The sequence below is a fragment of the Pseudophryne corroboree genome, chromosome 4 (assembly GCF_028390025.1).
Source record: "Pseudophryne corroboree isolate aPseCor3 chromosome 4, aPseCor3.hap2, whole genome shotgun sequence".
Classification (NCBI taxonomy): Eukaryota; Metazoa; Chordata; class Amphibia; order Anura; family Myobatrachidae; genus Pseudophryne; species Pseudophryne corroboree.
In genome coordinates this window covers 589587423-589607526 of record NC_086447.1, presented here as the reverse complement: position 1 = coordinate 589607526, position 20104 = coordinate 589587423, and the positions used below count along the sequence as shown (strand labels likewise).

Below are 20104 nucleotides of genomic sequence, written 5' to 3'. Positions count from 1 at the left end.
GGAAGACCCTCCATCCTGAGGAGGAGAAGCAGAGGAGCAGCGCTGGCCAGGCTGGGGAAGCACAGGCACCGTGAAGGATGCCTACCGGGAGGTGAGGACCCGAGAAGGACCCTTACCAGACACCAGGGAAGACCGCGCTGACACTGCGGGAGAAGAGAGAAGACCTCGGCAGCGGAGCCAAGGACGAGCCCGGGCAGTGTGAGAACATCGCAGGCAGACCCCAGCAAAGAGCGCAGCCCGGTGTTGAAGACCAAAGGAGCCAGATCAGAGGTGGCAGAAGAGCTGCAGCGATGGGTAAAACACAGTGTACAAGCCCTTCCACTGCCATACTTTGCCCCTGACTGCACTAAAGTAAGGGGTGGAGGTAGGCTCTGGGTGCAGTGTGTATAAGAGGCTACTGGGTGCAGTGTGTATAAGGGTGCTACCTGGTGCAGTGTTTATAAGGAGTTACTGGGTGCAGTGTGTATAGGGGTGCTACCTGGTGCAGTGTGTATAAGGGTTACTGGGTGCAGTGTGTATAAAAGGGTTATTTGGTACAGTGTGTTTTGGGGTGCACCTGGTGCAGTGTGCATAAGAGGCTACTGGGTGCAGTGTGTATAAAGGGCTACTGGGTGTAGTGTGCATAAGGGTGGTACCTGGTGCAGTGTGTATAAGGGGTACTGGGTGCAGTGTGTATAAGGGGTTACTGGGTGCAGTGTGTATAGGGGTGCTACCTGGTGCAGTGTGTATAAGAGTCTATTGGGCACAGTGTTTATAGGGGTGCTACCTGGTGCAGAGTATATAAGGATGCTACCTTATACAGTGTGTATAAGGGGCCACTGGGTGCAGTGTGTATAAGGGTGCTACCTGGTGCAGGGGGACTCTGCTGCCTAATGTTTAAAAAGTGGACTTTAATGTGTAAAAATGGGGACTATGCTGCCGTACTATGTAAAAGGGGACTATGCCTGCTGTACTGTGTAAAAGGGATTTCTACCTGCCATACTGTGTAAAAGGGGGCTCTACCTGCCTTAATGTGTAAAAGGGGACTCTACCTGCCGTACTGTGTAAAAGGGAGCTCTACCTGCCTTAATGTGTATAAAGGGGACTCTACCTACCGTACTGTGTAAAAGGGGGCTCTACCTGCCGTACTGTGTAAAAGGAGGCTCTACCTGCCTTAATGTGTATAAAGGGGACTCTACCTACCGTACTGTGTAAAAGGGGGCTCTACCTGCCGTACTGTGTAAAAGGAGGCTCTACCTGCCTTAATGTGTAAAAGGGGACTCTACCTGCTGTACTGTGTAAAAAGGAGCTCTGCCTGACGTAATGTGTAAATGGGTGCTCTGCTATAGTTTTGCTGTCACCTTCAGCATACACTGGTCCTATTCTGTATATAGGGGGGAGGGCGCCAAAGCTGTTTCTTGCACACAGCGCTGAAATGTCTAGTTATGGCACTGATATGGATGTCTGTATAATGTCAGATTACACTGTACAGTTATGTCCTATATTTTGCTTGCACAGTATGAACAGCACTGCCTATTATATTTTTATAGCAGAGTGCAAGTTCTTCTGCCACCTCCAATCAGACACTATAATTACCTCTGTCTGTTCTAGGTGTAGATACTAAATCTAGTCACCACCCTGCCCCAGCCAGAGCTTTCACCTTCATTTCCACATCCTCGTGTCTGTCCTCCACTTCTCTCTATGATCTGGGACTCTCTGCACCTCCCACCTGAAGTACTCTGTGGTCATGGAGGCCAAAGATAATGGATAATACGTACAACAGTATATAGTCAGACAGGAATCTGAGCAGGGGCAAGAGGTGTACGCAGCTTGGACCACCTAGCATTTAGAGATGTGCATCGGGCACTTTTCGTGTTTTGTGTTTTGGTTTTGGTTCTGTTTCCATGCTCATGTTTTGGATCTGGATTGGTTTTGCCAAAACTACCCTTTCGTGTTTTGGTATTGGTTCTGGATGATTTTTGAAAACAACATCAAAACAGCTACAATCACATAATATGGGAGTAATTTTGATCCTACAGTATTATTAACCTCAATAACATTAATTTCCACTCATTTCCAGTCTATTCTGAACACCTCACAATATTGTTTTTAGGCCAAAAGGTTGCGCAGAGGTCGCTAGATGACTAAGCTAAGTGACACAAGTGTGCAGCACAAACACCTGGCACATCTAGAAGTGGCACTACAGTGGCAGACAGGATGGCAGATTTAAAAAATAGGCCCCAAACAGCACATGATGCAAAGAAGAAAAAGAGGTGCAATTAGGTAGCTGGATGGCTAAGCTAAGCGACACAAGTGTTCAGCACAAACACCTGGCCCATCTAGGAGTGGCACTGCAATGGCAGACAGGATGGCACTTAAAAAAACTAGGCCCCAAACAGCATATAATGCAAAGAAGAAAAAGACGTGCAATGAGGTAGCTGTATGACTAAGCTAAGCGACACAAGTGTGCGGCACAAACACCTGGCCTATCTAGGAGTGGCACTGCAGCTGCAGACAGGATGGCACTAAAAAAAAACTAGGCCCCAAACAGCACATCATGCAAAGAAGAAAAAGAGGTGTAATGAGGTAGCTGTATGACTAAGCTAAGCAGCACAAGTGTGCGGCACAAACAACATGGGACATGCTGGAATTTGCCCAGATGTAATACACGCACAATATTGGTGGCACAGGAGAGTGTACCCCTAAACCACACACACACACACACACACACACACACACACACACACACACACACACACACACTGTAAAGCCTGCAAAGTTAATTTGGATAATAATAACCCTTTCATTTGGAGCTATTATAATAATATGCAGCACACGCAAGCGTACCCCTACACCACACAGGGCAAACCCTGTAAAAATGATTTGGATAATAATATAAGTAATGTATATAACCGTTTTTTTTGGAGTAAATATTATACAGCACAGGACACCACCACTGGATTTATGGCAGCACAAGACACCACCACTGGACTGATGCAGCACAAGACAGCACCACTGGACTGGACTTATACGGCAGTACCCCTGGACTTATACGGCAGTACCCCTGGAGTTGTACGGCAGTGTCAGACAGGATGGCACTTTAAAAAACTAGTCCCCAAACAGCACATGATGCAAAGAAGAAAAAGAGGTGCAAGATGGAATTGTCCTTGGCCTCCCACCCACCATTATGTTGTATAATCAGGACATGCACACTTTAACAAACAAATCATTTCAGCGACAGGGCATGCCTTACGACTGTGGCTGAAATGACCGGTTTGTTTAGGCCCCCACCAAAAAAAAAAAAAGCAATCAATCTCTCTATGCACAAACTGGCTCTACAGAGGCAAGATGTCGAGCTCATCATCATCCTCCGATTCCTCGCCTTTTTCAGTGTGTACATACTCCTCACAGAGTATTAATTCATCCCCACTGGAATCCACCGTTCTGGAGACAATTGCTGGTAAAGGTCATCCTGGAGGAATTTATAATTCATTCTGATGAACATCATCTTCTCCAAATTTTGTGGAACTAACCTCCTACGCCGATCGCTGACAAGGTTACCGGCTGCACTAAACACTCTTTCGGAGTACACACTGGAGGGGGGGGGGCAACTTAGGTAAAATAAAGACAGTTTGTGCAAGTGCATCCAAATTGCTCCTTTTTCCTGCCAGTATACATACGGACTGTCTGACATGCCTACTTGGATGCTGTCACTCATATAATCCTCCACCATTCTTTCACTGGTGACAGAATCATATGTAGTGACAGTAGATATGTCAGTAATCGTTGGCAGGTCCTTCAGTCCGGACCAGATATCAGCAGGAGCTCCTGACTGCCCTGCATCACCACCAGCGGGTGGGCTAGGAAATTTTATCCTTTTCCTAGCAGCCCCAGTTGCGGGAGAAAATGAAGGAGTAGCTGTTGACGGGTCATGTTCCGCTTGAGTTGACAATTTTATCTCCAGCAGGACTTTGAACCTCTGCAGACTTGTGTCTGCCAAAAAGAGAGATACAATGTAGGCTTTAAACCTAGGATCGAGCATGGTGGCCAAAGTGTAGTGCTCTGATTTCAACAGATTGACCACCCTTGAATCCTGGTAGAGCGAATGAAGGGCTCCATCCACAAGTCCCACATCCTTTGCAGATTCGCTCCGTCTTAGCTCCTCCTTCAATTTCTCCAGCTGCTTCTGCAAAAGCCTGATGAGGGGAATGACCTAACTCAAGCTGGCAGTGTCTGAACGGACTTCAAGTGTGGCAAGTTCGAAGGGTTGGAGAACCTTGCACAAAATGGAAATCATTCTCCACTGCACTTGAGTCAGGTGCATTGCCTATATCTTAGGTGGATGTATAGGCTTGAATGGCCTTTTGCTGCTCCTCCATCCTCTGAAGCATATAGAGTGTTGAATTCCACCTCGTTACCACCTCTTGCTTCAGGTGATGGCAGGGCAGGTTCAGGAGTGTTTGCATGTGTTCCAGTGTTCGGAAAGCAGTGGCTGAATGTCGAAAGTGTCCCACAATTTTTTGGCCCACTGACAGCATCTCCTGCACGCCCCTGTCATCTTTAAAAAAAATTCTGCACCACCAAATTAATTGTATGTGCAAAACATGGGACGTGCTGAAATTTGCCCAGATGTAATGCACGCACAATATTGGTGGCACTGTCCGATATCACAAATCCCGAGGAGAGTCTAATTGGGGTAAGCCATTGTGTGATGATGTCCCTCAGTTTCCGTAAGAGGTTGTCAGTGGTGTGCCTCTTACGGAAAACGGTGATCCATAGTGTAGCCTACATAGGAACGAGTTGATGTTTGCGAGATGCTGCTACTGGTGCCGCTGCTGTTGTTGCTGCGGGAGGCAATACATCTAGCCAGTGGGCTGTCACAGTCATATAGTCCTTAGTCTGCCCAGATCCACTTGTCCACATGTCCGTGGTTAAGTGGACAGTGGGTACAACTGCATTTAGGACACTGAGGACACTTTTTCTGACGTCTCTACATTCTCTGTATCGCCTGCCTAGTGAAGTGCAACCTAGATGGGATTTGGTACAGGGACACACTACCTCAAACAATTCTCTAAGTTCCACTGAATTAATGACGGATACCGGACGCCCGTCTAACACCAACATAGATGTCAAGGCCTCAGTTATCCGCTTTGCGACAGGATGACTGCTGTCATATTTCATCTTTCTCACAAAGGACTGTTGGTCAGTCAATTGCTTAGTTGAAGTAGTACAAGTGGTCTTCCGACTTCCCCTCTGGGATCACGATCGACTCCCAACTGCAACAACAGCAGCAGCAGCAACAGCAGCAGTAAGCGTACCACTCAAGGATCCTCCGGAGGAATCTCGGTTAGGAGAGGACTCCTCAGTCTTGCCAGTGACATGCTTTGCAGGACTAATGATGTTCCTGACTGAGGAGGAAGTTGACGTTGAGGGAGTTGTTGGTGTGGCTTGCAGGAGCTTGGGTACAAGAGAAAGAAGGGATTTAAGTGTCAGTGGACTGCTTACGCTCTTACCCAAAGTTTCAGAACTTGACACTGACTTCTGATGAATGCACAGCAGGAGACATATAAGGGAGGATGTTCCTAGGTGGTTAACGTCATTACCCCTACTTATTACAGATTGACAGAGGCAATACATGGCTTGACACCTGTTGTCCGGATTTGTGGAGAAATAATTCCACACCTAAGAGGTGGCTTTTTTGGTGTTTTGCCCAGGCATCACAATGGGCTTATTCATCCCATGGACAACAAGTGTCTCCCCCGGTGCCTGATTTAAACAAACCACATCACCATCAGAATCCTCCTCGTCAACTTCCTCCTCAGCGCTAGCAACACCCATATCTTTATCCTGGTGTACTTCAACAGTGACATCTTCAATTTGAATATCAGAAACTGGACTGTGGGTGCTCCTTCCAGCACTTGCAGATGGCGTGCAAATGGTGGAAGGAGCCATCTCTTCCCGTCCAGTGTTGGGAAGGTCAGGCTTCGCAACCGCCGACACACTTGGACTCTCCTTGGGGATTTGTGATACCATCTTATAACGCACAGTTCTTTGCTGTGCTTTTGCCAGCTTAACCGGTTTCATTTTTCTAGCGGGAGTATGAGGGCTTCCATCGTCATGTGAAGCTGAACCACTAGTCATGAACATAGGCCAGGGCCTTAGCCATTCCTTGCCACTTCGTGTCGTAAATGGCATATTGGCAAGTTTATGCTTCTCCTCAGACCATTTAAATTTATTTTTTTGGGTCATTTTACTTAACTTTTTGGATTTGACATGCCCTCTACTATGATATTGGGCATCGGCTTTGGCAGACGACGTTGATGGCATTTCATCGTCTATGTCATGACTAGTGGCAGCAGCTTCAGCACTTGGAGGAAGTGGTTCTTGATCTTTCCCTATTTTATCCTCCACATTTTTGTTCTCCATTATTTTTCTGGAGTTATATAACACAGGAGAGCGTACCCCTACACCACACAGGGCAAACCCTGTGAAAATTATTTGGATTAAATATTAATAACTCCTTTTATTTGGAGTAAATAATATACAGCACAGGACACTACCACTGCTCTGATGCAGGACAACACAGCAACACTGTAAGGGACTTATTGTACAGCAGCACTGCACATATGGTAGCAGAGGACACCACCACCACTGTGACTGGTCACTGGACTGACTGATGCACAGGACACTACCACTGGTCTGATGCTGGACAACACAGCAACACTGAAAGGGACTTATTATGCAGCACTGGGTGGACATATGGCAGCAGAGGACACCACCACTGTGACTGGTCACTGGACTGACTGATGCACAGGACACTACCACTGGTCTGATGCAGGACAACACAGCGACACTGTAAGGGGCTTATTATACAGCAACACTGGACATATGGCAGCAGAGGACACCACCACTGTGACTGATCACTGGACTGACTGTTGCACAGGGACTACCACTGGCTTGATGCAGGACAACACAGCGACACTGTAAGGGACTTATTATACAGCAGCAATGGACATATGGCAGCAGAGGACACCACAACTGTGACTGGTCTCTGGACTGACAGATGCACAGGACACTACTACTGGTCTGATGCAGGACCACACAGCAACACTGTAAGGGACTTATACAGCAGCTAAGACACTACACTGTACTGGGGATTTTGATTAACTGTTTGGGGCAGTAGGAGACTCTACACTGAATAGGGAGCCTCCCACAATATGCGGAAGGCTAGGCAAATATGAGATAAATATATATATAATTTGTTTTTGAAAAGGAGACAATTTGGAAATGCCATAATAAAACAGAAAAAAAAGATGTGGTGGCAGTAGAATTTCCCATGAGGGAAATATTTATATTGACAATAGACGGTCTGATACTTGGATGTAACTCATTGAATCATCATCATTAGACTTGCTTTTTATGTTCATTACCTGCAAGATAAGGCTGCAGGTTCTAATTATGCACACAGGAGACACAAATTCCAGTTTATCTTCCACAAACACATCAATAACAACATTATCAGGAAATCTCTAGGCCTTTGTTAATCATTAGAAATACCAAGATCACAGAATGTACAACTATATTTTTGGATGTCTATTTTTTTTATCAATGTTAAAATGAAGTTTAGCAGTTAAGTACATTTAATGAGGCAATTCCATGACTGACAATTCTGTTCTCTGAAAGCAGAGAAAGCAGCATTGTAAAAATGCTAATTTTAATTAAATAATATACAGCAAAAACAGTAAAGCAGTGGAGTGCAGTCTCTTGAACATGTTAATATTAATGGTTCAATGAGTTCATAGAGTAGATGGCATTTGCAATCAGAAATGCAGCCAGTGTTATTACCATTCAAAATACTAACCTTTTTATGCTCACATTTACTCACTGTTCTTTCTCCCTGAATCTCATAAAACATTTATGAAAAGTGGCAATGCCTCTGTGGGAAAGTGAAGGCAGATATTGATAGACAGTGAAACTGAAAGTAAGGATAAAGTGGAAATAAAGCACCTTTCCATGCAAAGCTTTATAGAAATGAAAGATTATTACTTTCTTATTATACAGCAATGTCCCATGCTTGTTAAATTTTAGTCATTAAGAAGTACTCTTACTCCTTGAAAAGTAGCATCATTCATTTTTAGTGCTAGCAGTCTCATAGACTTCAATAGAACCGTGCTCTTTGAAGTACGAATTTCTCTATTAAAATGATATTTTTGATCCAGAACACTGAAGCTTCACTCAATCAAGCTATTGTACTTTGACAGCTTTGTTGTCAAGGTCTGCAATGCTGTACAATATACATATACAAACATAATTATCAAAGGGATTGGATATAAACATAAGGGCAAGAAGAGAACATACGAAGGGAGTCTATAGTAGTAAGGAAGCCGCAAAGCTGTGGTTATATTTGGAAAGGAACTGTACAATAGTAACATAAAATATATCACACATTTAACAGCGTGTACAAAGAAGAATATATTGCAGATTTGAAATGATCCACAATATGAACATCTGGATACTTATAAATTATGACACATATTCAGCAATCAAAGCAGCTTCCTCAGTGCATTTCAAATGATGTACTGTTCCCATCAAAAGATTTAATAAAAAAATGTATCTTTATTTTTTCCCCCAGTTTCTCTCTAAGCTATGCACAATAACAGCAACATACCATCTATAAGGAATATTTAGGTAAAAAAACAAACAGCTATATGCTTCCATTTATCTTCAGTATTGGAGATTGGAGGAGGAGACCCTGTGTGGAGGAGGAGACGCTGTGTGGAGGAAGAGACACTGTGTGGAGGAGGAGACACTGTGTGTGACGCATTTTCCGGATCCGGAAGTGCTGGTGCGGGGTGCAGGACGAGCACGTGAGAGAGGAACCGGGAGCCGGGATCTGTAACTGTAGGTAAGAGGGTAAGGTGGAGGGCTGATTACCGGGGCCCGGGAGCCGTTTGAGTGAGTGAGTGCACGGCAGTAGGGAGACGTCGGGAGCCTAACAGGGGGTGTGCGCTGCGGTAAGGAGTCGCTGGGAGCCTGACGGAGGTGAGGAGGAGGCAATGATTATCATAAATTGCCAGTCGGGACTGAGAGCGGGACGGAGCGCTGCTGAGTAGTGCAGGCAGCCGCTCCGTGTAAGGGGACCAGAGTGTGTGTGTGTGTGTGTGTGTGTGTGTGTGTGTGTGTGTGAGTGAGGGATGCAGCTACTGGAAGGAGTGGGCTGCAGGTGAAAGAGCTGCTCTGTGTGTGTGTAGTGTATGTGAGGAGGAGCATCAGAGGGGAAGGTCTGTTTTGTTTTTGTTTATTTTTTTGTCTATTTTTTTGGCAGGAGGTGAAGCTGTGAACTTTGGGAGTAGGAGACAAGGTGCCACAGGCAGCTGGACAGAGCCAACACAGGGGAAGCAGGGACCTCTGAACAGGTGCTGCAGCAGGTGGTCCTGACACCCCCGGACAAATGCTGCGGGTGACTCTGCTGCGACCGGGCCGAGAGTTGCAGCCGCCACAGCCTGACTGCGGGCATTGCTGCTGCTGGAGGTGCCTGCTGTACGGGGCCAGGGACTGCTGCTGCATAAGTGAAAAGGATCAGTGGGCGCACAAGGGAAGATAAGTATAAGCTAAACTATATTACTGTTTAGGTGACTATATTGTATTGTCCCCTTTATATATATATATATATATATATATATATATACTGTATATATTGTCCTTTTTTCTTTTCCCCTCTTCTCGATTTTCGTTTTTCCAAAGGTAACAGGGAGTTAGCACTTAGCAAAAATGGAGGTGGCCGCAATTGAGAATCTCACTCAGTGCATATCGTGCATGATGTATGCGCACCTGGAACAACAGTCCAAGTGCGGGTACATCTATGCAAGATGTGAGCGAACGGCTGCCCTGGAAGTCCAGGTGACTGATCTAGAGCAAACCGTTACGCAACTGAGTATTCACAATCTCGAGCAAAGTTTAGAACGGTGGAGGAGTTGCAGGGGGGAACACTGGTAGACGAGGATGATCAGGTAGACAGCTGGGTCACGGTTAGAAAAAAGAAGAAGAGGGGGTGGGGGAGACAGGATGTGCGAAACCCCAATAAATTCGCCCGACTGGACGAGGATTCTGGGAATGGCAGTGAGGAAATGACGGAGCCGGAGGAGACTGTTCCCTCTAGCAACCAGAGGAGCGGTCCCTCCGGTACAGAAGGGAAAAAAGATAGTGAAGTACCTACTCAGGTTGTGGTGGTAGGGGATTCTATTATCAGGAAGACAGACAGGGAAATCTGCTACCGGGACCATGATCGCCGTACGGACTGTAGCCTCCCGGGTGCTCGGGTATGGCACATCGCGTACCGGGTAGACAGATTGTTGGGAGGGGCTGGTAAAGACCTGGCAGTCTTGGTGCATGTCGGCACCAATGACAAAGTTAGTGGTAGTTGGGATTTACTTAAGAAAGACTATAGGGAATTAAGCAAGAAACTTAAGGCAAGGACATCTAGGGTAATATTCTCTGAAATATTACCAATGTCACGTGCTAGTCCAGGGAGACAGAGGGAGATTAGGGAGGTAAATGTGTGGTTTAGAAACTGGCGTAGGAAGGAAGGGTTTGTGTTCTAGGAACACTGGGCGGACTTCCCAGTCAGGCGCCATCTTTATTGTCGCAATGAATTGCACCTGAATGAGGATGGGGCTGCTGTGCTGGGGGGCAGGATGGTTAGAGGGTTGGAGGAGATTGTAAACTAGGAGCCTAGGGAGAGGGTTTAGCTAGAAGTTATGGGACAAACAATGAGAACAGTAAGGATGGGGGTAGTGAACAAATTGGGGGTGGCAAAGGGGAGAGGAAAAGATCAGCTGGCAAGGGTAATTGCAGGGGTATTGACACAGAAATTACAGACAAAGGTATTGCCCATGGTATCCCTAAATTATTATCTTATGACGATTATGGTCCTACAGTATGGTATATAGAATATGATATCCATAGCATAAGGGATAATACCTTCATTCGGGGTGGTGGGTTTAGAAAGACCTAATAGGTCTTATAGTAGTAGTAAAGAAGGCTATATTAAGTATGATGGGGGTGCTAAGGGAGGGAGGATAATAACAGTCGGTAAGAGTAATTCTAGAAAGGCACTTGTAAATAAGGATAATATACCATTAAAACAAACTGGCATGGGAAATATTAAGCTAAAATGTATGCTTGCAAACGCAAGAAGCCTATCAGGTAAAATGGGGGAATTGGAATGGCTTGTATCAAAAAATCAATATGACATTATAGGTATTGCGGAAACATGGTGGGATGACTCCCATGACTGGGTTGCAAATTTGGAGGGAAATTCACTTTTCAGGAGAGACAGGACTACCAAAAGGGGAGGAGGGGTCTGTCTCTATGTAAAACCATCTCTAAGCCAAACATAATAGATGTTTTTTACGAAGGGACTGGAGAAAACGTGGAATCGCTATGGGTTGTGATCACAAGTGGGGGCATTGAAGCAAAAAAACTAGTCATTGGCACGTGCAACAAACAACCGGATATTGGCGTACATAACGAGAAACAACTCTGGCAGCAAATTGAAAAGCTGCGGGAATGGAGGACATCCTAATGAGAGGGGATTTCAACTATTCTGATATAAATTGGAGTAACGATTTGTGTGTAAAAGCTAGGAGCAGCAGGTTTCTAAACACATTAAAGGATCAGTACTTGTCTCAATTAGTTGAGGATCCAACCAAAGGTAGTAATATTCTGGACCTAGTTATTACCAATAATGTGGATATTATATCAAACATTACAGTTGGGGAGACCTTGGGAAACAGTGACCTCTATATCATCTCATTCAACATTAGTTTCAAGAAACAAAGCTATAAGATTATAACAATAAACTTTAGAAAAGCTAACTTCAATATGCTGAGGCAGGGACTAAACAACATTGACTGGGAAGTTTTGTTTCAAGGTAATGACACTTCAGAAATGTGGGATGCTTTAAAAGGGCTGCATGATAGAAATATTCACAAATTCATTCCCATGGGCAATAAACGCAGGAGTACTAATCACAAACCAATGTGGCTTAATGAGGAGGTAAACAAAGAAATGGCTAATAAGAGGCGTGCTTTCAAAGCATTTAAATCAATTGGAGGGGAGTAGTCATTCCGGTGTTACAAGGAATGCACTAAAAGATGCAAAAATGTAATTGGAGCAGCTAAAATTGATGATGATGAGAGTTGATAAAACCTGTTGGTGTTCAAGCATCAATATTTGCTACTCCATTGTAGAGAAGAGAAATAGGGAATGCCTTTCTCTACTGCCTAAACTTCACACATTCCCCAAAGGGTTTAGTTATTCCCAACCTCTGGTGCATTAATATAGTAGCATCAACGGATCTCAACCTGATGCACCCCAACCGCTGGATGCACTGTATGTTCTAGGTGGATGTGGTTAATTTGCCAGCTGCCGGAATACGAACACCCGAATCCCGACACTTGTCACAATCCCGGTACCAGAGAGTGCTTGTTATGTGTACATTCATCATTACACAGCCAACAAAGAGTCATTTATATATCACAAAAAATGCAAAACTACAGTGTAATCATTGCTCATTTGAACACAGCTTTCATTGGATTGGTGGGCCAAGATGGTGACATCTGCAGTGGTACAAACATTTGCACTGCCTGATAGGAGTTTAGTCGATTGGGGGTATTTCTTGTATGAATTAGGAGCATGTGTTATAACTGTGGAGATTTAATTAGAAGGTGTGACACTGCCAAGTTATGTGCCTGAATAAGCACATTTATTTAATAAATAAATAAATAAAAACAAATGCAAAGGATTATGGACTGCTGCTAATTGGCTCTTGTTCTCCATGATAATGTTTTCCAGAAAGCCAGTATAATAATAATAATAATAATATTTTTTTATTATTATTATTATTATTATTATTATTGTTTAAATTTAGGTTGAATTCTCCTTTAAAAAAATATTGGTAATCGTACTGAATTAAATAGAATATTGGTCAATGCATTAAAGTCCTGGCCTAACCATAGATTATAAAAAAGTTTATTATTAGCAAGAATCCCTTTTTTCCCCAAATACAAATGAAAATTAAATATATGTGGCATACTGTATAATACAAGACATCTCTTCCATTATTCTTTGTGTTACATCACAGTGCAGAAAATGAACAGTTAAGTTAGCAGTAATTGAGTCTATCACAAGGTTCAGAGCAGGAATCCATGGTGACGATATGCTAAATGCAATGTAGAACACAGAGCTGTTAATACAGTTAAAGTAACACGTTTTCTTTGTTACAAATGAAGAAACTGCCATTATCACTTAAATCTAGCTATGTATCAAATGAACCAGTAACAATGGCTGTCAATTGGAATTTGGTTGCTTCAAGAGCACATCCAAATTCTAAGCTCAAGTTTACAACAGATGCATAGACAACACAATACACTCATCTACTCAAAAGGCTGCAATACACCTTTAAAGTGTAAATATCAGAAGATTATACAATTGCTTCAGTGCTTCTGTACTTTATTTATTAAGCTGTACGTGAGATGTGTCGTAATTTATAATGAAATTTTACTAGATCCCAGCACTGGGAAATGTGGTAGTTGCATTACTCTGATCTCCAAATGTATTTGGAGTTAGCTGTGAATATATATTATCTAAGTGTTGATATCATACAGTACACCATGATTCTTTTTACTCTAAAATAAATTGAATCAGTTGGCAAGGTAATTTGCATTTAAGGCTTTGGGAAAAAGAAAGTATTTATGAAAGACATCCAATCTATTAAACTTTGTATTAAATGATGAAGCTTAGGACAAAAAAAATAAAGCATACAAGTAAAAATAGAGACTCACCATTGATGTTTTTGAAAATGTTGAGGATGGGGAGAATCTGGCGGTAGTAAGGCACAAGAGCTTCACCCACCATTTCCGAGGAAACAACCAGGTGCTGGAGAACTTTCAGTGTAGTACAGATTACTTGCCGATTGCGAATGTTCAAAGCATCTAAAACAAGAAAATAAAAATGTTTGCTTTTCATATTTTGTATCCATCAGAGTTAAGCCCAGGATCATAACTAGGTGTGTGCGGAGGGGGCACCGCACATAGCGATGCAGGCTAGGGGGCACTGTTGTCAATTATCTGTTTTAATTTCTTTCACTTGCAGCATTCCCCCTCTTTGAAGCCCAGCATCTCCTGGCCGCCACTGTCTCCTACCCTGACCCCTTCTTTTGCTAATACCTATACAACATTCATGAACTCAACTTGAGTTTTCTTTGTTATTCAGTCACACTGTCCTTTATTATGTTTCAAACCCATTGCCTGTGGCATTGCAGTCAATCTATTTATTGAGCTATCTGCCCTTGTATAGAAAGGTAGATAATTCTAAGCTAGAGAATTCTTTTTGAAGCTTACCTTGTACTTTGTGAAAAAAATATCAGCAGTGCGGTTGAGCAAATCTATTTAGTGTGTGGCTGGAAGGAATTGGATGTGTGGCTGCACACTACATAGAGCTGCTCAATTGCAATGCTGACTATTTATTTACAAAGTACTAGTAGCTTGGGAATCATAGCATGGGCTTTCTCTGGGATCAATCTTGTCATGCCCCTTCCCCACAAGGCATGCGCCTTATGTCCCTATTGAAAAAAATGGGGGAGCGCCAATGCTCTCTCTGGCACAGGACACCAAAAAGTCTAGTTACGGCTCTGGTTCAGCCTGTACCCACAGTGCATGTGCAGCATTACATCATCACAAATAAAGCTATCATTGCAAAACAGTAAAGAAATACATGCGGTCACAAACATGAAAAAGCGACCCTTAAAAGATACCTATTTTGTACTAGATTTCTGAATTACAAATGTTGCTTTAATTACCATGTACAAATATAGTTAAGTATGTAAGAACACACAAAGACAAGACAGAATAATTGGATAACTTTCTTAATATAAATTATGTGTCTCTCAAAGAACAGGCTGAAATGTATGAATATTTGATGTTCTAATAAAAAGAAAAGAGGAATACAGTGAAACGAGGGTTTTATTAGTCATAAGCATACTCTAAACTGAGTGATCAAGAAATGATAGTGTCCACAGACCAGCAGACTTACTGTGTACAGTAGCTCTTCAGGGTGGCGATCTCTTTATATTACATTTTTTAACGCTTCCATTTCCCTAAGCATAGAAGTTATAAGAACCATAAAGCTAACTGAGAGCAGGAACCAGTAAGAAACTTTACAGAAAAAAACATTAACATACAGTATTACCTGATTTCAAGTCAAATGTAACCTTAATCATGGTTTCATAACAAGTTGTCTAAAATGTGTCTTATACATATGCCAATCTATTAGTTAGAAAGCATCCATTAGAATAAACAGACATATTATTTTTACTAAAATATGTGAAAATGGGTGGGGTTTTTTTCCACATTACTGTATTTAGTATCACCTAAATCTACTAATGGGCAATTGGAAGAAAATTACCAAAATTCTCCTCCAAGCCCTTAATATCAAAAACATTTTTTGTAAACATTTCCCATAATTACAGTATAATAGGAAACACGATCTGCTTCAGATTTACTAAAATCTAATAATAAAAACAAAATATACCAGAGGAAGCCCTGTGATAATAACGACATGTTCAGGTGGCATTATTAGGGCTTACCCCTGTTTCACCTACTCTAGCGCAGCCTTTCCTGCCTGCTGGCAGAGAAAGCAGAGCTCTGTGCTGGCACCTATGGTCAGCCATGATTGTTTGATAGACCACAGGCTGATCACAAATTTAAAAAAGTCAGAATAGAAATAAAAAAAATAATGCATACCTGCACCTAGGGACACGTGACTGGTGACTCGGTGAGGGCAGCCAATCAGCTGATTACTGTGCTCTGTATCCTTGGGCATCTCATCAGTAAAGTGAACTGCTGTGAAGTTCTGGTCGACACCGCCCTTTACTGCACAGATCTGTGAATGGGGTCTATGCAGGAACACAGGAGCAGATCACCGGTCTTGGATGCAGGTAAGCGTAAGCAGGGGGGTTGCGCCAGGGGGTGGAGGGGCATTCACAGTGAAGGCAGCCAGCAGTGCATGCGCAGTTAAACTCTCAGGGTATTTTTTCAATACTTCAAATATTGCATTGCTATTTTGGGTGCTCTTATCACATCTCAGCTGCATCTAATATGTAGATTGTGATAAATATGCCCCAAAGTGTGAAGTTAGCAAAATCTTAAAATTTGCAAATGACTACATTTATAATGGGAAAGGACTCACTATACTAATGAATAAAAGGTCATTAAGGTTTACTTACTGACATTGGGCCTAATTCAGAGTTGATTGCAGCAGCAAATTTGTTAGCAGTTGGGCAAAACCATGGTGGTCATTCCGAGTTGTTCGCTCGCTAGCAGTTTTTAGCAGCCGTGCAAACGCTATGCCGCCTCCCACCTGGAGTGTATTTTAGCTTAGCAGAAGTGCGAACGAAAGGATCAAAGAGCGTCGGCAAAGGTTTTTTTGTGCAGTTTTAGAGTAGCTTCAGACCTACTCAGCGCTTGCGATGACTTCAGACTGTTCAGTTCCTGTTTTGACATCACAAACACGCCCTGCATTCGCCCAGCCACGCCTGCGTTTTTCCTGGCACGCCTGCATTTTTTCAAACACTGCCTGAAAACGGTCAGTTGACACCCAGAAACGCCCTCTTCCTGTCAATCACTCTGCGGCCAGCAGTGCGACTGAAAAGCTTCGCTAGACCTTGTGTGAAATTACATCGTTCGTTGTAATAGTACGTCGTGCGTGCGCATTGCGCCGCATACGCATGCGCAGAAGTACCATTTTTTTGTCTCATCGCTGCACAGCGAACAAATGCAGCTAACGATCAACTCGGAATGACCGCCCATGTGAACTGCAGGGGGGGCAGATATAACATGTGCAGAGAGAGTTAGATTTGGGTGGGGTGTTTTCAAACTGAAATCTAAATTGCAGTGTAAAAGTAAAGCAGCCAGTATTTACCATGCACAGAAACAAAATAACCAACCCAAATCTAACTCTTTCTGCAAACGTTATATCTGCCACACCTGCAGTGCACGTGGTTTTGCCCAACTGCTAACAAAGGGGGTCATTCCGAGTTGATCGCTCGCTAGCAGTTTTTAGCAGCCGTGCAAACGCATTGTTGCCGCCCACTGGGGAGTGTATTTTAGCTGTGTAGAAGTACGAATGCTTGTGCAGCAGAGTGCATGCAAAATCGTTTTGTGCAAAACAAGACCAGCCCTTTAGTTACTCTTCGTGTGCGTTGATTCTAACGACGGAGGGGAAGGCTTTTGACGTCACACACCCGCCCATCGAACGCCCAGCCACGCCTGCGGTTTTTCTGCCACACCTGTGTTTTTCTAAACACTTCCTGAAAATGGTTAGTTGACACCCAGAAACGCCCACTTCATGTCAATCTTCCTGCGTTCGGTCGTGCGACTGGAATGTTCGTTACACTCTGTGCAAACCCACGATGCTCATTGTACCCGTACGATGCGCCTGTGCATTGCGGTGCATACGCATGCGCAGAGATGCCGATTTTTAGCCTGATCACTGCGCTGCAAACAACGCCAGCTAGCGATCAACTCGGAATGACCCCCAAATTTGCTGCTGCGATCAACTCTGAATTACCCCCTTTGTTCAAAGGAATAGAAAATATATATGTAGCAAAGGAATAGCTCATACAGTATGTTTTTCTGGACAGTGGATATGGCTTTAATGCAGATTTGCACAACTGAGCAATTTTAGTAAATAGCCCTTAAAAATTGTGATTATCTTGCCCAAAGGTGCGAGGGGACACAGTGCACTAATTGGGGTTCCCCGTCACTTTACAAAAAAACAGACACCAAAAAAGTAAAAAAACTCATGTCGACCTTTTCCATGTCAACCTAGTACATATCGACCTAATGTCCATGTTGACCTAGTGACCATGTTGACCTAATGCACGTTGACTAATAGTGGTCAACCTAATGACTGTCGACCTAAATCTTGTTGATCTAATGACCCATACCCATCTTGTTTATGCACTCATCAAGGGTAGAGAAGCAATCCGAACTCTTCTCATTGAAGTAAAAATGAAAGAAAATTCCAGCAACAATTAAGAAGCAAAGATATATCCCTTAAAATTCTCTTGCTGAATCACACCCAGTTTAGGACTGGAGAAAGAAGGGCCCAACCAGGAAATGTAGTGGCAGGGGCCCATGTTTAAAGGGTGTGGCCAACCACCAGAATACTTGGCTAACCGATAGGCAAATCTTAGTGTAGTTTCTATAGATGTGAACTAAGAACCCGTGTTTATCAGTGGTGTTGCTACTCCAGGTAACTGACCTTCTAATACAGTAACAATGTGTACATTGAGTGCATAGTCTATAATTGGCCCCTAGAGGAGGAGCCCTCAAGAAGTGGGGATAACCAGGGATTTCCCCTACACACCCCTGTGTCCCCCTGCATATCAGCCATATACAATCTCTGAACAGCAGGCAGCGAATGGGAGTTAGGAAGGGTGCATAAAAGTTTGTATTTTTGGAGTGCAGGAGAGTCTCAGGATGCCTGGTTAGTCAGGATGCAATAACCGTGGCAACTGCAGGTAGGGGCAGCTAAGACAGATGTCTTTCTCTTGACAAAAGGAGATTCCATGAATACTGGGGGAAGGGGGGATGTATCAAACCCCTTCTTAAGAGGACAAGTGGAGAAGTTGCCCATAGAAACCAATCAACTTCTATTTATAATTTACATGTCAATTGTATAAAATTATAGCTAGGAGCTGATTAGCTGCTATGCACAACTTCTCCACCTGTCCTCTTTAGAAGTTTTGATGTATCTCCCCCTTAACACCATTTATCTGCAAGCCATACATTGTGTAGATGGCACATCTACACATTGCGGGGACATCTATACAGCAGGCACATGGGAAACCCTGACCTTCAAACACCACTAACACCTTTGGATGATTCATGAATGTACCAGGGTAAATTTGCCTTCACTGAGGTAACTAGTGGACCGCATGACTATAGCATTAGTAGTTAAGCAGGAAAGAACAGAGGATTAGAGGCATTATAATGGTTCACCCATAGTGACCATGGGCCTGATTCAGGTCCTGACACCAATGTTCGGTACTTTGCACATGTGCCAACCCCTTACTTAATGTGCAGTACGGGTCTGCAATGTTGATTGCACTACATCAACAGACTATCAGTGATTTGCAGCTTAATGCTGTTTGAGGGAAGAGAGAAGCTGCTGATGGCCTCCGTTTCTCAAAATAATGTGACTACCATTGTTGGGGAGGGATGAATCCATGATCTCGGTCTGAGGATGGAGATTTCCTGGTCTCTTGCTTAGAGCAACAGGCGCCGGCTTGCGCATCCCACAGTTGATCCTAGGACGCAGCTCCGATCAGTGCAGGAGTCGATGAAACCAGCATCGATAGTGCCTCCAACCACATCTAAATCAGGCCCCACATACAGAAGTTGTCATCTTTACTGATAACTATACTTATAATGAACCAAATAGCTTCTTTCATAGAGGAAAGGGAGGGTGGTGCCCCAATCCTCCAACACGGTGCGATTTGACATTTTGTTGTATTTAATATAAGGCACATATGTTTCTGAGTGTGTTTTCCACATCAGGAATTGATAATAGCAGAATGGAATATGAATGATCAAGGAATATGTGATAAGGGATATTAAATAATGAACATCCTTCCACAGGGGAGATACTTTTGGACACTGCCAGGATATGAGTATTCACCTTGCTACACTCCCTGCTGCAAAACTGGGAGGAGGAAGTGATCATTTTGTGCAGGCACAGTGGGGCCAGGTACCAACATAGATAGATTTTAGTGAGTTTTCCCTGATAGAGACTGAACATACCGAAGAATCAAGACTGATATAAATCCATTTCCAAATGTCGGGATCAAGAGTCTCCCACAATATCATGTTCCCAAAACAATTCATACGTTTCTTTAGAAGGGAATCTGTGTGAGAGTAAGAGGCAATAGATTGCAGTGAGTAGACCTTTCACAGGGGCGTGAAACCAACACAGTGACTCACGTGCCATCAGCTGGTGAAGTAGCTGTGGTATCATAACTTTAAATTGTGAATTCGGAAGTATTGATATTGAGAGTACGAAG

At 43.5% G+C, this 20104-nt stretch overlaps 1 protein-coding gene across 4 annotated transcripts in view; it reads right to left on the bottom strand.

The window, feature by feature from the left end:
• PACRG (parkin coregulated) overlaps positions 1–20104 on the bottom strand; it is a 1062802-nt gene that overhangs the window by 379825 nt on the left and 662873 nt on the right. For 2 of the 4 annotated variants that reach the window (XM_063917534.1, XM_063917531.1), the window contains one exon: positions 13824–13973. In XM_063917534.1, coding sequence (XP_063773604.1) covers positions 13824–13973 — 150 coding nt within the window. Of the gene's footprint in view, positions 1–7840; positions 7955–13823; positions 13974–20104 lie in introns of all 4 variants that reach the window. The other 2 variants (XM_063917532.1, XM_063917533.1) reach the window with 2 other exon arrangements.